Source organism: Haliotis cracherodii, unplaced genomic scaffold (genome assembly GCF_022045235.1).
Source record: "Haliotis cracherodii isolate W230 unplaced genomic scaffold, xgHalCrac1.p SCAF_14, whole genome shotgun sequence".
Taxonomy (NCBI): domain Eukaryota; kingdom Metazoa; phylum Mollusca; class Gastropoda; order Lepetellida; family Haliotidae; genus Haliotis; species Haliotis cracherodii.
Window position 1 is genome coordinate 17,770,263 of NW_027266269.1, and position 17,658 is coordinate 17,787,920.

The following is a 17,658-nucleotide window of genomic DNA, read 5'->3' on the forward strand; positions in this document are numbered from 1 at the left end:
TCCTCAACACCACGTACACAACAACAACATCGTTGTCACCACCACTAGCTTTACACCACTTAATGAGTAAGCCTCACCATGCAAGTCCACCTCCAAGTTGTCGGCCTCAGCTGTCAGAATCTCATCAAGAATCAGGATGTTGGCATTTTGATGTTATCACACATGATACAGCCAATATATTGGCAAACATACTCCTCAACATGTTAGAGTCATTATTTTAACAAATGTCACCAGGTCGTTCCATAAAACTCCCAAGGAAAATCTCAAAGATCAAAGAATCAGTATTTCCTAATGGTCAAAAAGTGTTTTTTCCAAAAGGAAACAGAGATCTCATTCGGGATGCAGTTTTTAATCTTAATCCAAGTTATTTGACACATATGTTTAAACTTAAACAATGATATTTCTTTCAAATTAAGCCTTGAACCAAGAAATCCTCCCTCCCCGAACAGGTCTTGTTTTCAGATGGTGTGTTTTGGAGTACTGTGGAGACCTTCGGCTACAGAAAGCACTGCTTTCATACACAATCCCAAACAGGTGCTACTGTTGCAAACTCCCAAACATTTATCAAAGCCCATTATGACAACCAGGCTGTGTTAGCGCCGGGGTTGTCTCCCCTGGGGACTTTGGGGGAGTGCAGTGTCCGAGGAACAAAGTGCCAGATAACATGGAAGCGGTAATTATTGAGAGAACGCGGCAGCAGGACATTTGGCTCTCCTTGCTCAAGTCTCCAAGTTCCCCAGCTCCACAGAACGGCAGGTACCACAAGCACCTTCACAAAACAGAAACTGCCATTTGAGTAGCAATCTGACCATGTGATTAGTTGGTAGAAATAGTCTGCTGAAGGAGATGATTTGGTATGTTGTTTATGGAAATGTTACATGTCAGAGTTCCAGATTCATTTGAAATATTCAAAGTTTGGAAAGAAACCAACCAAGACTTGACTCTTAAACTAGAGAATCGTGAGAATAATGCGATCTGACTTCAGAAATGGCCAAAGCGATTCATATGGCTTTTATTACAACTAATAACACAGATAGAAACAAAATTATTTTGTCTTTTCAATAATGATTTGATTGCAACGGACAACAGTGGGTATGTTTCAGCCCATCTCCCCACCACCCTCCTATCTGTGTGTGCGTGTTGTGCATTGATCGACCTGTCACCCCCCTAGTCACCTACTCCCCCCAACCTACCAGATCTCTCCAGGTCAACCCTAGCTATCTCTTGCTTGTCCCTTTATGCCTGAAATTATATCTTGATGTATTTACAATAGCTGTGTAAATTTCCCTATCCATGAAGGAGCTTAGCAACCACCGAGTTGGCAGCCATAAACCTCTCTGTGTAGGGAGTCCTAGCGGCATGGGGGATCTGGTACCCCACACTGCCACAATGCTACAGGTACTCCACTGCCACGATACTACAAACAGTAACCCACTACAGACGCTGCACTGCCACAACACTACAGGTGCTCCACTGCCACAACACTACAGGCGCTCCACTGCCACAACAATACAGGTGCTCCACTGCCACAACACTACAGGCGCTGCACTGCCACAACACTACAGGTGCTCCACTGCCACAACACTACAAACAGTAACCCACTACAGGCGCTGCACTGCCACAACACTACAGGCGCTCCACTGCCACAACAATACAGGTGCTGCACTGCCACAACACTACAGGCGCTGCACTGCCACAACAATACAGGCGCTGCACTGCCACAACACTACAGGCGCTGCACTGCCGCAACACTACATGGGGCTGCTCTGCCACAACACTACAGGTGCTGCACTGCCACAACAATACAGGCGCTGCACTGCCACAACAATACAGGCGCTGCACTGCCACAACAATACAGGCGCTGCACTGCCACAACGATACAGGCGCTGCACTGCCACAACAATACAGGTACTGCACTGCCACAACACTACATGGGGCTGCTCTGCCACAACACTACAGGTACTGCACTGCCACAACAATACAAGCGCTGCACTGCCACAACACTACAGGCGCTGCACTGCCGCAACACTACATGGGGCTGCTCTGCCACAACACTACAGGTGCTGCACTGCCACAACAATACAGGCACTGCACTGCCACAACAATACAAGCGCTGCACTGCCACAACAATACAGGCGCTGCACTGCCACAACAATACAGGTACTGCACTGCCACAACACTACATGGGGCTGCTCTGCCACAACACTACAGGTACTGCACTGCCACAACAATACAAGCGCTGCACTGCCACAACACTACAGGTGCTGCACTGCCACAACACTACAGGCGCTGCACTGCCACAACAATACAGGCGCGCCACAACAATACAGGCGCTCCACTGCCACAACACTACAGGTGCTGCACTGCCACAACACTACAGGTGCTGCACTGCCACAACACTACAGGTGCTGCACTGCCACAACACTACAGGCGCTGCACTGCCACAACACTACAGGCGCGCCACAACACTACAGGCGCTCCACTGCCACATCACTACAGGTGCTGCACTGCCGCAACACTACAGGTGCTGCACTGCCACAACACTACAGGCGCTGCACTGCCACAACACTACAGGCGCTCCACTGCCACATCACTACAGGTGCTGCACTGCCACAACACTACAGATGCTGCACTGCCACAACACTACAGGCGCTGCACTGCCACAACACTACAGGCGCTGCACTGCCACAACACTACAGGCTGACACTACACTGATATTAAACTATATGATGACATCATACACTGCTACAAAACTAGTCAAGCACTGGTACATCAAAACCTCTGGTGAATAACAAATATTCCAGACCCAACCATAAATAGTCAATCACCAATAATCTAATCACAATATTTACTCCAACTTCACAGGTGATCTGAGTTGCTTCAGATAAGTACTAACCCCATACTGTTAATGTGTACGTGATACATGCTAGTGTTTGTTCCATGGGCGGTCAATGCTACAGAAAACCTCCCTCTCAGAATCTCCCTGTTTCTCCATTTCGTTTGAAGTTTACCATAACCAACGGTGTCTGGCTTGTGCGGGTTTTACTGTCGGCTGACAAAGGAAAACACAATCATAAAAGTGACTTTACTTTGCCATGGAGACACATCTCCTATGTGTGGACCACGGTACTACCATGTCCATAGCTCAGCTTGGGGAAGAATACCTCGTAAATTGGCGGTAGTTAGGCATACACCATGCAAGATTATTTTCTTATCATCATTGTTCAAAGTCTCATATTATTTGTCCTGATATTCAAAATGGGTAATGAATTGTTTGATGTGCAATGTAGACGGTCTGAGAAGGAATTGACAAGAAAACCGACGCCACCCAACCAGATCACATATTAATAGACTGAGGAAGTTTAAAACACTGACACTATCACAAGTTTATGTACTGGTCTCTAGATACCATGGTTACCATTTTCTACTTCATCGGAAATATAACATGGCATACACATCCGGGAGGATTTCTTAACCAGTATTGAATCAAGGTGCTTAGTCTGACCTCGAAGACATATCTCCATCTACATCTAGAGAAATGTTTGACATCTGCCTCAAACAAGCAATCAAGTGGCAGTTGGCATCTACACCATCAGGCAAAATGTTATCCAAAATTTATGTTTCTTGGGGTAGAAGTTGAAACACTAGTGAGAGGTGTTTAGTTGGTATTGATGGTATCAGGGAGTTTTATCTAGCTTCACAATTCTAATACGTCCCTATCAGCCCTTCCATAAACCAAGTATAGCCCACATTTGGAGGAGCAATTCCAGGGGCACACATCGATCTCTCCAGTGCTGTCGGTGTGATAAGTCTGGAGTAGCTGCCACCAGCTACAGAGATATGATGTACCCCTACCCCTTTACACAGCCATATAGTGAAGCACTCAGCAACATGACAATAAAAGCATAAATCTCTGTGCATGGCCTGTCGATCTCTTCTCCTCACCATGTAGGACCTCATGTAAATATGAATAACCTCGTATCAACTGAAAGGTTCTCTAAACACCATTAATGGAGAGAGAGAGAGAGAGAGAGAGAGAGAGAGAGAGAGAGAGACAGAGAGAGACAGAGAAAGACACACAGAGAGAGAGAGAGAGAGAGAGAGAGAGTCTGTTGTTCCTTCCTTCTGTCATCTTCCCGAGGCAAGAGTGTTAACTGACTTTAAAAGTCCAGTTTCCACCCTTGCTGAACTAGGCTGTAATTCCTGGGCTCGATCGTAGCGCCACTCGTGGCTATTACAAGTTATGTCCCTCCTAAGGCTCTCCTATGACCAATCAGATTCAACCTCTCGTTTCACTTGCATTTGCTTCAAACAAAATGGAGTCGCCCAGTCAAGACGGTCTGATCGATAATCAAGATTTATATTGTTATAAAACGGGTCTTACATTGTGAAGTGCATTGAATTATGTGAGCACCTTGATTAGAAACATGAAAAGATTGAGAAAATATCTGTTGACGAGTTGGCGGCGCACATGTTTTGCAAATCCTGCAATCGACCAAAATCTGCCCGACAGTTCAGAATCAGGATTTCAATTTCGTGGCGCGATTTTGATTGGACTATGCATAGACTCGTTAGTCCAGCCAAAATGTAACTCCATAATACCAGCCTAGTTCGGCAAGGGTGGAAACTGGCCCCCAACACTCTGTGTAGATGGCTTACTGTACACAAGAATGTGAGATCATTGTGAGGTTATCCCACAGACAAAAGACACAATAACTAAGACTTAAGAATGTGTCTCTAATTTCATTAGGAGAGGAGAGACTGATATGGCCATGATGCTGACCTACTTAAAACACAATTAAAGACTTTTTTGTCAGCATAGTTGTGTTGAGATGTGCAGCGTCAGGCTTGATGAGGGGTAAGCAGACCTTGGTATGTGGACATGGAGCATTAGCGTACACTGGCATCACCTGCACGATCGGTCAACTCCGTCAAATCTGACCTTGATCATCAGGGTAAATCATATAGTCACGAAACACAACAGTTACAACAGAGTTGAAATTTATCATTAGCAGGGTTTTAAATTAAAAATTATTTCTGCTACAAAATGGAAGATATAATTTGCAATAATGAAATTTCCACATCACACAACTGTGTGTCCATACACACAACTTGGGTACAGAAAAATATAATTGTGTCCCAAGGGACACATACAAATTATTTATTATTCATGGAGTATACCAATTACTTTTATCAGTGGCTTGGTAAGTCCCAGTCTCTGAATAAACACTACATTTATGATCATATCTTAGCATTGAAGAACTTAATGTTTTCAATATCACTGTGCGGTACAGATGGGCCCTCACCCATCTCATAGGGATCCTTAAATAATTCTGTCCTCGAAACCCCCATTTAACAAACACAGGTAGAAACCCTGGTTAGTGAAATTTGATTTTCAACAATGTGAAAAGATGCACTTTCACAAAGGAAACACCAGCAAGTGCTAGTTTCCCACGAGATTGATAGTATCCTACTCAACAGAAGTTACAGAACACCTGAAATTGTTCTTGGGCTCCATTTGAGTCATATTTATGTATATAAAGGTTCAGTCAACATGGTCAAAGCCAGAGAACTTATCCGAAACATACTTTTCCAAAGTTCAGTTTGTAAACAGCAAGGATCTAGCAAACTACCACTTACTGGCTTATTTATCTTTTGAACAAAGAATTGTTCTGATCCCTTTACAAACTACAATTCCAGTGTTGTGCAATTATTTCAGAAAAGATTTAGAAAGTTAAAGTGATGTTGGCATAGATCTATTCCCAAAACACTTGAGTTTTTTACTAACATAACCACATACAAGAACTGTTTGAACAGAGCACATTTGCAATCAAATACACCCACATAAAAAGTCATCTTTTTAAGCAAACACTCCAACAAAAAGCTGTAGCTCTTCAAAAGAACAAGTTTGGGGGAACACCTTATAAAGAGGAGGACCTGAATTCCTGCTCAAGTATGATGGTAATATTAGCCTTAAAGTGAGGCAAATAAATGGCTGGGCTACAAGCATGGGCCATAACTGGTTGCTGGCACAGCCTGTAGTCACAGTGTCTCCAACAGCAAGAGACAGCTTTCATATCCAGTTTGTTCAACTATCCCCTGTCTAACTCCCTAGATCCCTATCTCGGAGCAGTGGAGACACCCAGATGCCCCATTGTTGCTTGCACAAAAGGTCAAGCTATTATTGCCAGGGGGGTGGCAGGTTGTGGCCTATATCCAGTGAGCCTGTGCCCCATGATGTCCCCTGTTGACAAAGGCCTACTTGAGTAGGGTACCTGTCTGTTAATGAAGCAGTGCTTTATGGGCTAGTTTTTCACATTGATGAAATATCTTCATGTTTAGGTATTCCTTTTGAAATCTTGGCTGTGTAAATAGGAGATTATTTTGAGTGTGACTGCCTGAATGTCAAATGTCAAACCTAAACAGAAAACAGCACCAAGGAAACTTCCACAATAAGTAAAACGCTTCCCTCTCTCCCCAATCCGTGTGTACCTCTTTCCAAGTATATAGAATTAGGAGTAACTCAGCTTACATTCACCCATATCAACAAAACACACTTCAGAGAGGCCTTATTTGAACAAAGCTGGCCATTTTTAAATTTCATGAACAATTGAAGAACATTTGTTATTGGTTAAAATAACCTGTCCGATTCTATTTTAGATCTGTCATCAGTTACAATTGTGTTGATGTGTTTAAGAAGAAGAAAAAGGCTATTTCTATAGCTCCAAATTCCACATGACTGGGGACCCTAGTTTTTAATTTTTTTTTATAGGCTATACATAACAAATAGTTTGCCTTCAACATGTTCAAGTACATACAGTACATACATAGATCCATATTTCAAGAATGACCTCAATATTCTTAAAGGTCTCAACATGAAATATATTGATAACAGAACAGTCATTTGTCATTTTGGTAGCTTCCATGAATATACAAACAAGAAAACAGCGGTACCACCATCCCCTGCCATGGGGTACATTAGAATTTTGTTTGTTCATATGAGAGTGAATATAAACTATGAAAAAAGAGTCCTATAAAGCCTGAAGAAGAGATAGGCACTTGGGCTGCTTAATGTCATCAGAAACAATGACTTAATGTGAAATTAATACACACAAGATGTCCCTCCTCTGGAAAACTCATTCTTGATAATTATCTCTTAGATACACTAACTTCAGTACTTTAGTTTGGTAGACATGGGGGTAGTTCGGTAGACGTGGGGGTAGTTCGGTAGACCTGGGGGTAGTTTGGTAGACATGGGGGTAGTTCGGTAGACGTGGGGGTAGTTTGGTCGACCTGGGGGTAGTTTGGTAGACATAGGGGTAGTTCGGTAGACGTGGGGGTAGTTTGGTAGACCTGGGGGTAGTTCGGTAGACATGGGGGTAGTTCGGTAGACGTGGGGGTAGTTTGGTAGACCTGGGGGTAGTTCAGCATGAGGAGAACCCACCAGTACAGTGGTCACCATCACAACAGTCAGAAAATAAACTGCAACTATTAGTACTTCATTCAAAATACCCACTCTAAAATGAAACAAATGTTTGTGGTTACACCCTTTAATAAATATTTATTTCTATTCTATACGCAGCCAAGAGTTCATGCAACAGTCTTACTAAACAACCCAGGCCAGTGTGCTGTTTGTGGTGGAGATATGATTTCATAGAGGCCAACTACATCATTAATTATAAAACACAGGATAATGAAATTTGACTTAAAAGTCATTAAAAATGAATTTAGACTCGCCTAGTCCCAGCAAACATTTAACCACTGAAAAGTACTGGGTATTCAAGTCAAGTACTTCCCCAGTTAGAGTGTTTCACTTCTACAGGCTTAGTCCGTACAGAAGTCTGAAGAATGGAAAAAGCTCTCCTAGTCATACATGTGTTTTAATATTAGATTCCTACAAGGATTATTTTGAAGAGAAAAAAAACATGAATGGTTTAGTAAATACAAGGGTTGTTAAACATTAACATTTTTCCTGATATGTTTCCCCAAAGTCTAGTGAGGCAATGCCAACTACCAATGGAAGAAGCTGTCATCCATTTAGAACCATAGAACTAAAGACAAATGAAGTTGATACCTTGTCACAGCCCCACATTTGGTTGGTTGGTTTAGTGAGTGAGTTAAAATTTAAAGTTGCATCAGGCTTTTTCAAGGTAAGACATTACTTCAAAATAGACCATATAAACTTTCAATGATTTCACAAGAAGGGGCTCATGTTTCTGGAGAATGCTTTTTTCAGAATCGTAAACTAGATTCAACAAATAGGTAGTGTAGCGTAAATATGGTATCTGGAAATGAACAGTTCCCAGGGCACACTATCCACCTTGAGACTGTTACATTGTCAGGGGTGTAAAGACACACTTTGTTGTGTCACGATACCTATCTCAGTACTATAGCAGGGCCGTGTAAGGCTGCAGGGCCGTGTAAGGCTGCAGGGCCGTGTAAGGCTGCAGGGCCGCAGGGCCGTGTAAGGCTGCAGGGCCGTGTAAGGCTGCAGGGCCGTGTAGGGCTGCAGGGCCGTGTAAGGCTGCAGGGCCGTGTAAGGCTGCAGGGCCATGTAAGGCTGCACTATACATGAAATACTGGACATGTTACAACATGGTGTGGAAACATTTGAATAGCAGGTTGGCCTGTTTCAAACGAGGAGGAAATAGTATTTCACAATTTTTGCTTATACTTTTTTACATATTATGTTTATGATATTTTTGTGTCTTGATGTATCTACCAATACCATATTTGTACAGAGAATTGCGTTGCACGGAACACAATGTGAATTGCTACACCCCTATTGTCAATACTGATATTCCTCCTGACTACAGACAAGCATTAAACTGTTTCACACAACTTCAAACAATGATCGAGTATTCAAAAACATAAAATATGTACATTCCAATGGAGAATTCAAACAGGTTTTATTAAAGTACAAAATCTGAAAGAACCCCAAGCCATCCTACATACGAGTGTCCAAACACCTGTCAGAGCGGACATCCCAGTGTATCTAACAACCCGGTCTCCAGCAGCTTCAGGCACACTAGCAGATAAATAGCAAATAAATCAATCCAACTTGTGACAACAGGAGACAAGTATATGTCTTCCATCTCAACATAACGTCTATCTCCGCTCCCTGAAAACAGGTAGCAATAGCAGTAGCAGGATGGCTGGAGTCGGCAGGCATGCTTCTCTCAGCGTAAGGAGCTCTATGTTTAACAGATTTCAAGATCAATGAAGATAGGTAGTTTCAAATTCCTAATAGTAAATTCCTTGTACAAGACTTGCCAATTTTTGGCATGGTTAAGATCATAAAAACACAGCTAAAATAAGCTCTTGGTGGCACACAGGAATGTTTTCACATACGATGAAGCTAGTAATAAATATACTTCCTCATAAGTCAACTGGACAAACACATGAACTAAATGCAGAACGGGATCCACAAAATAAACCTGGGGATTTGGAGATTGGAAAAAGTATTATCGGTCTCAATATCAAGGAAGGGGCAAACTTTCCAAATTACTCCTGCTTATCTAGTTATCTAGTTCATGGTAAGATGACAGTCACCATTAGTGAAGATGGATCAGAAGTAGTATTCTGGTTGGCACACTAAATGCCAAAGGGCACACTTAATACTGCTTAACACCCTTCATACCCTGTAGCACATCTGACAAAACACATTCTGCCAGCGTACCTCTACTGATCACAATGCAAACATTATTGCACTCATAGTAATTTTCATTTTCAAATATTGTAAATGCTATCACTATCAATAATTCCATGTCAATTTGTTTTTGGGAAAGTTGAGGTACCCAACTAATGTTTCCACTTTGATCAACTAATAACCAAACAACGTTGATGCCATAATGGTGCCGAGATGTCATACTCCGACGTGACCATCCTTGTGATGCCATAATGGTGCCGGGATGTCACACTCTGACGTAACCATCCTCGTGATGCCATAATGGTGCCGAGATGTCATACTCCGACGTGACCACCCTCGCGATGCCATAATGGTGCCGGGATGACACACTGTGACGTGACCATCCTCGTGATGCCATAATTGTTCCGGGATGTCATACTCTGACGTGACCATTCTTGTGATGCCATAATGGTGCCGGGATGACATACTCCGACATGACCATCCTCGTGATGCCATAATGGTGCCGGGATGTCACACTCCGACGTGACCATCCTTGTGATGCCATAATGGTGCCGGGATGTGACACTCCGACGTGACCATCCTCGTGATGCCATAACGGTGCCGGGATGTCATACTCCGACGTGACCATCCTCGTGATGCCATAATGGTGCCGAGATGTCATACTCAGACGTGACCATCCTCGTGATGCCATAATGGTGCCGGGGTGTCATACTCCGACGTGACCATCCTTGTGATGCCATAATGGTGCCGGGATGTCACACTCCGACGTGACCATCCTCGTGATGCCATAATGGTGGCGGGATGTCACACTCCGACGTGACCATCCTTGTGATGCCATAATGGTGCCGGGATGTCACACTCCGACGTGACCATCCTCGTGATGCCATAATGGTGCCGGGATGACACACTGTGACGTGACCATCCTCGTGATGCCATAATGGTGCCGGGATGTCATACTCCGACGTGACCATCCTCGCGATGCCATAATGGTGCCGGGATGTCACACTCTGACGTGACCATCCTCGTGATGCCATAATGGTGCCGGGATGTCATACTCCGACGTGACCATCCTCGTGATGCCCATGTCAGGTGGTTGTGGTGTTACACATATAGATGATGGCCACAGACAGTAAGCCAGGAGGTAAAATGCAAGTGTGTATCTTTGATAAATTGTCTAAGATTCTCCAATATATTGCATCATGTCTGCCACATATGTTGTCTAAGCACAAGGATACAATTCAGTTCACTCCAAAGTCAGGTTCTACCCAACTGTTCTGTCGTCACAAGTTGTAAGTTGTAAGACTATACACTTGTGTCATATTGAACAGGTTGAACTAACAATAACATTAATGCAGGACTCTTTCACGTGTATCCAACAGCTTCATTCAGATTCCCCTACATTATCTTCTTGACATCAACACCACTATGGAGTCCTCTGTCAGTCCCATACTCCATCTGTTCATGTACTCAATGTGTTTTCAAGTGAAACTTTCACCGATATTGGATACAAAATACAGAGCTACAGATAAGCAGCATATTTGTGTAAAATACACCCCAAAAATATTCAAAACCCAATTAATTTAAATTAACTTGCGTACAGAAACGCATGCATTAAATGAAAAACTCAAATGTTTATACATTTGAGTTATATTGAGTTAAATGAAATCTCAAATGTTTATACATTTGAGTTTTTCATTTAATGCATGCGTTTCTGTGGTGCAGCACCCGTAAATACCCAATGTAGCATTTTCAGCATGCGTACAAAGGAGCAAATTTCCGAAACAAAATTACGAGCTAATTTACTTTCCGAGTCAAGCCTATATATTTAGAACAGTTATATACATCTAAAACATTATTTTATTTTTTTTAATCTGAAAATGTGCACTAATTTTAGGAAAAACCTAATAGAGTGATGAATAATAGATGAGTGAAAAAATATTGGTTACCCAATGAAAAATGTAGTAACCCAATTAAAATAGAAACACTGGAGTAAAAACTCAATTGCCCAAAAAGTTATCTGGAGCTCTGCAAAATAGCAATCGTGACAAAACAAGTATTTCTTAGTCTGTGTTATGTCGGAAGTTAACAGAACTTGGTAGTTTCTCTCAGTGGAGTACTGTGACACCCTGATATTGTGTAGTACTATTGACAGACAAGATGTGTTTCTGACCTAGCAAATTGTGTCTAAGCAGAGTCCTCAAACTAATAGGATAACATAAAGTAGAGATGTTAAGACTCAGAGACTCTAAGACTGCTGGAAATCAGGTTCTCATTCTATCTACTTCCCATTTTTCATCCATGAATATCAAGTCTGGATGAATGTACAGGTCTTAAGGGGGCAGTGACAGTCCAAATGCTTGCATATTCTGTGAGTCCTGCTGAAGTCCAGCCTTCTTCATGACAACCTAACACTTCACTTTGCTATCTGCAAGCTCATCTGGACATGGCAGAACTCTTGTGAACTTGTAAGCATCACCTTAAACCTCACCCTTAAATTACCTGGGTACTGTTAACAGTTTTCATAATTAAAAAAACCCCGTTATCAGCAATCTAGACAATTCTTTTCCCCAGCCAAGTTTTGCTATTTTAATTTCACTTGTACGAGAGCAACTTTTCACATTTCACAATCATGCCAACAGTTCAAATGGAAAGATTTGTGCTGAGAAAGCCACTCGGAAATTCAAATCTCTCTACAAGATCCAGGTACACCTCTAAATACAGCCTGCCGATTGGAGACATATCGATAGAGACATATGATGCATATTGTGCCTTTAACTTCTTGCAAGTATCCATGGAGTCCGGGCATTGACTTCCAACCCTGTATATTTATTTAATGACGAGCTGGTAAAAAGTGAAGTCAGGGGACAAGTATTGCATTGATACGGTCCGATCAAGTTAATGAAGTACTCACCTGAATAGGTACACCTTCTTGTGGTCGGCGTCATACCCGTTTCTGTTGACTCGTTAACACGTAGAAGCTCATCTGTAATGAGAATCAGCTATTTAGTTAGCATCAGTAATATATTCATCATACCTGAATAGAAATTTATCAAAAAGAAAACATTTTATAAAATTAGTATCACAAATTATGTTTATACCAAGAGACTCCAAATGAAAAATATTGAAACACTTTACAAAATTAAATTAGAATTACTTTTTGTAGACAATACTCAGAATTTAGGGTTTAGGAACAAATTGAAGGAAATAATCGAACAGGCTTTTCATATCATTACAACCTTAACTAGTTAACAAAACACAAGCAGAAAAACTTAAATCAAAACAGAACAGAACTCACTCTTACAAAATCCAGCTCCAAACCTAATTTTGAAATTAAACTAGCTTAAATAGAACTAGCCCCCTGATATTGGTGTTGATTAGTAAATGAAGGCAAAGGTGAGCTAAATTACCCTATGCTGGCGAGTACAGCACCCCTACCCTCCCTCCAGGGCTGAGCAGGCAGGCAGTTTAACACAATTACAAGGGCTCACCCTAGAGTCCTACAGTCTATTGGTAATAAAGAGTTGAAGCCACATTTCCTATGATCGGACATAGATCATTTTAAGAGTCAAGTGCTGCACTTCCGTCAGTGATAATCACATCACCGATGTCTACATAGCTGTCGGAACAAGTAGCTTGGCGCTCCACTCCAATAACTTGCCGTCCCCTGGATCTGACAGGAGCGTGATAAGATCATTAGAGACATTGCTCTCATACACAGCTGAGTATGGTTAGACAGAGCCAACCATACAAACTCCCTTTCTCCATTTTCATCACTAATTATGTCATATTTATCCTCAATATTAAATAAAGCCTGCCGGGGATAATAGTGACGGCAAACCATTTACATGACATACCAAAGTGAATTATATTCCTTCATGTTTTCAAATCAACTCCATCTGTGAAGGCCTGCTATACTGATTTACTATTTTTGAAAAAATCATTATTAACAATTCACTAACCATTACAAATAGAAAGAAGCCTTTCAAAATATTCTTCAAAGAATGAAGAAAATGTTCCTGTATAAATTGTAATTAAAGCATAATTTGAGGTAACATTCACCAACTCCATGAAAAGCTTATCATTCAGATGATATATTACTGATGTGATGTCAACTTTTAATTCTCTCACCAAGTATATTCTCAAACAGTTAGAGACTACAAAAGTGTCCAAGGTGCAACAATGATTTTCAACCTAATATAGTAAGGAAGATGCCCATCTGAGAAGAGCTGTAGACGATGTATGGTGATCTCATTACCAGAGATTGATGATCATGTATGTAAATGGTCCTATTTAAAAAATTAATGGAATATTGAATTTCTGTCAAGTTACCAAATAATTCATCATTAACTCTGTTTTACCACAATGGCCTATTTGTATACAGGACACAAGTTGACAAAAATAAAAATATTGATAAACACAAAATCAATAAATAATCGGGGGTTTTCCTGATCACATCTTAAAATAATTATTTCAAGACTAAGAAAATCAATCTGCAATTTACAAAGCATAACAAAACTGTCCTTGAGTGCAGGAATGCCTCTCATAATTACTAGAATGGTAATTTCAAAATTGTATTTTATTGACGAATACATTTATCCTGTTAACGGATTGAGTTAAAAGCAAATCTTAGCACTAACAAAAATAAGAGAGTATTTCAAATATGTCTCATCAACCTTGAAGTTTAAAATCAGCGACTTCAAAACCACAGGCTTCTTGAAACACAAGGATTGAAAGCGAGCCCTTCGTATTCCATGTTTTCTTATCACTTGAGTCAACTGATTTTTTTAGGTTTTAAGGGCAATCTATCGTCGTTGAGTAGTGTATTAATCGAGGCTCAGTGGCTCTTCAGTTAGTACGCATAGAGGCCTGGGCTAAACGGAGCGTGGCATGCTTTCTCTAGCTTGGCTATCCCCAAATATTGTTTGGTGTTCATTCGGGTGAATAACCTATTTAAAATATGCTGCAAATCTAACTTATATGAGAGAGACGTTGATTGTGAATATCACGAGTCAGCTCTATCGCTGTGTATTCCTGTGTAAACATGAGGATGGTTTAACAAACTCACTTACCACATCACAAATTGCTGGAATTTCAATGTAAACAAAATGGGTTTTTAAACTAATAAATAACAACATGTGTGGACTGACACATTGCACACGTAGTATTTCCAGTGAGACACTGTATCAAAGAGGTCATCATCCTGGATCCCATCATTTGAAGTACTCAATTCTTAGTATGTGGTTTGAAATATAATTATAATCATCTGTAGTTACATATATTAGGACACTGTTACAATTATCTAACAAATAGGAACTATGTCTATTTGATTAGAACACAATTTCACAATTTCAAGTGTTCTGTTAATGAAATTTTCTACAACTTAAGAGGATGGTATTGTCTACACGCAATACAAACCATTGGATAAATGTTATATCATTTAATATCAACACCTTGGTTGCATGTTTTATTTATACAATGTTCTTTTTGACTAGAAGAGTCAAAGGTAGTGTTCTTTCTCTTCCTATAGCATTGCATCATAGAGCTGGTGATAAAAATTGCATTTTTGGTTATACTTGCTTCAGGTATAGCGTATCCTTAAATGTTGACTATTATTTCTTGTAGGGGATATATTTAAACAATCACGAGAAACCTAAATATTAATAAATACCTGTAGATCTTTTTCATCTTAGCAATCATTGTAAACATGTCTGTTACAATGAAAGTAATTTTAATTTGAAGATTTAAATAATATCAAAACACGACTGTGAAAATCCAACATTTATTTAATTTTGAAATCAAAACAATTCTGTTGAACTACACATGACTGTCAAATCGGAAAATAAAATAATCAATAATAATGTCGATATGCAGTTTAATTAATTTTTAATTTTTCCCCTCACCTGTAATTTTTACTCGTTCAATCTGTTCGTGTGTTCGAGTTTGGTCTGCGACCGTGGTATCTGAAAGAAAGCAGTCGGGTTGGTAAAAGCCCAGAGATGAAGTCACGCCAATATGCTGGCAAGACATGTGATAAACAGTGTAAGAGCTCTACTGGCGCCACACTATAATTGCTTGTCTGTTGGGAGGCTTAGCCTACGAGACGTGTGTCCAGTCGAATTCAGACCCGAGACTCCCAGCCTACGGCGGGTTACTGCATTTAGAACACAGTCTCAAAACTAAGTGGAAAAAAATAAAGAAGTTATGAAGTATTTTTGAAATTACCCGCTGTAAGAATGCCGAGCATGGGGTCTACTATTTAGCCATTGATGTTATCATTAATTCAGTCCGACTGTGGCCCGTCAAGAGAAATCAGCTTACCCGTAATTTACAAAAATCGCAAGTTTTACCTAATAAGCCTATAGCTCGACGTGGGAAAATGTTACAATTCGAAGATAATCAATAAAATATGCGTAAACTTTTCCAGATTCGGAACGCTGAGAAAAAAATGTTTCGTTTACTATAACAATACTTGTCAAAATTTGACAGCAAGTTGTTTTGAAGCAATTCGCGAATTGAATTTGTTGCGTTTTGCGTTTAGATTGAATCACAAGCGAGATGCAGCCTGAAAGTACCACGAGGTTGCTCTCAAGAATGTGTAATTCACAAGAAAACGACAAAATACAAGATTTGTAAATTTTGACGCAATGTGAAAAGGAATACGCGGTCGCCTGACAAGCGTCTCATAGCGGCCCCTCGTCAATGTTAGACAAATAACTAAGTTATGTACATACATAAGAGAGCGTTGTCGAGAAAAGGCAAAGTCTTGGAGTGTTATATTATGATAAACCTTGGGTCTAAACCTTGCATTCAACCACTCATAGCACAAGTAAAAACAAATATGGCCGCGCTGAGCGGAGGTCGCTGACGGGGCGGTGAGGACTGACATCATACCTGGTTTGAGAAGCAGACTCCAATGATACGGGTTACAACAGACGTAGCCTGGATCATTCACGGTATTGCAACAAGACAATCTTTTCAATTCTGCCTCTTGGCTAAGGTCCGGCCATCGCCAAAGTCGACAACACAGGTTGTGATGAGAGAACGACCGCCGTCCGACTCGAACGTGTTCTTTTGGTAACAACACACATTCCGTATTTTCACCACCCTTGCTTTCAACAGACTGGACAAGGATATCCAGCTGTTTTTCCTTGAGTCTTTTGAGCATTGTGTGGGCCACAGATTTTAATTCCAATTCCTCTGGAGTTTCAGTCGCACTTTGGGTTTCATCGTTAATAAGACGGTGTTTCCACAGCCGTTTCACGAGGGAGTGTCTTTTAGACCGAAACATACAGCATAAGGCATAGGTTATCCCACGCTATGCCTAGCATCATAGCCGCCAACACTCCACTACAGTCTCCCAACTTGCTCTACACTATTGGTAAATAACAACAACGATCACCCTTGATCCTTCCAACCCAACCGGTGAAATGTGCTCACATTTGCCTGGCTGTACGCTCACTGACCAGCAAACAACTCCCACGATATACTCCCATTTAATCCTCCACAGAATCAACCCAAAACACACGTTAACTCCTTTTTTTCCTTCCTCGGTCCTGTTACTGAAAATATTTCACAATAAACAGTTGAAATCCAACAATTTGTTGCCTTCTTCTACGTAAACCCTCATAACACTGCAATGTACAGTGGCCACAGCCGAGTCGACTACACCTTCAGGGTAGACAGGTAAAACTACCTCAGTGGGTCACTGTCAAGTCACCTCTGCACGCAGAAAGGGATAATTCCGCCTTGCATATGCGCACATACAACTAAGAACAGTTGATTAGGTTCCGTAATGAGCATGATCTTATAAATGCACGATTTTATGTTAAAACAACAACCACCACCTCCCCTTTGTCATTGCTAAGTAAACCCTTCTCACTCTCATACGGCTTCACAAAAGCTGCACGCTGATTGGCCAAGATGTAGCACGTGGGTGTCTAGACTTTTTGGCGCGGCTGATGTCGACTATGATTGTTGCGCAAATAACATATCAAATTACTGCTTCTATC

The 17,658-nt window shown here is 41.1% G+C and overlaps 1 protein-coding gene across 1 annotated transcript in view; it reads right to left on the minus strand.

The window, feature by feature from the left end:
- Window positions 1-17,327, minus strand: part of LOC139461043 (mothers against decapentaplegic homolog 6-like) — a 37,116-nt gene extending 19,789 nt beyond the window's left edge. Inside the window, exons 1-3 of the mRNA XM_071242548.1 lie at window positions 16,541-17,327; window positions 15,550-15,609; window positions 12,561-12,632 (exon numbers count right to left, since the gene is read on the minus strand). Coding sequence (XP_071098649.1) covers window positions 12,561-12,632; window positions 15,550-15,609; window positions 16,541-16,937 — 529 coding nt within the window. The 5' untranslated portion in view covers window positions 16,938-17,327. The remainder of the gene's footprint in view (window positions 1-12,560; window positions 12,633-15,549; window positions 15,610-16,540) is intronic.
- Window positions 17,328-17,658: the final 331 nt, after the last annotated feature.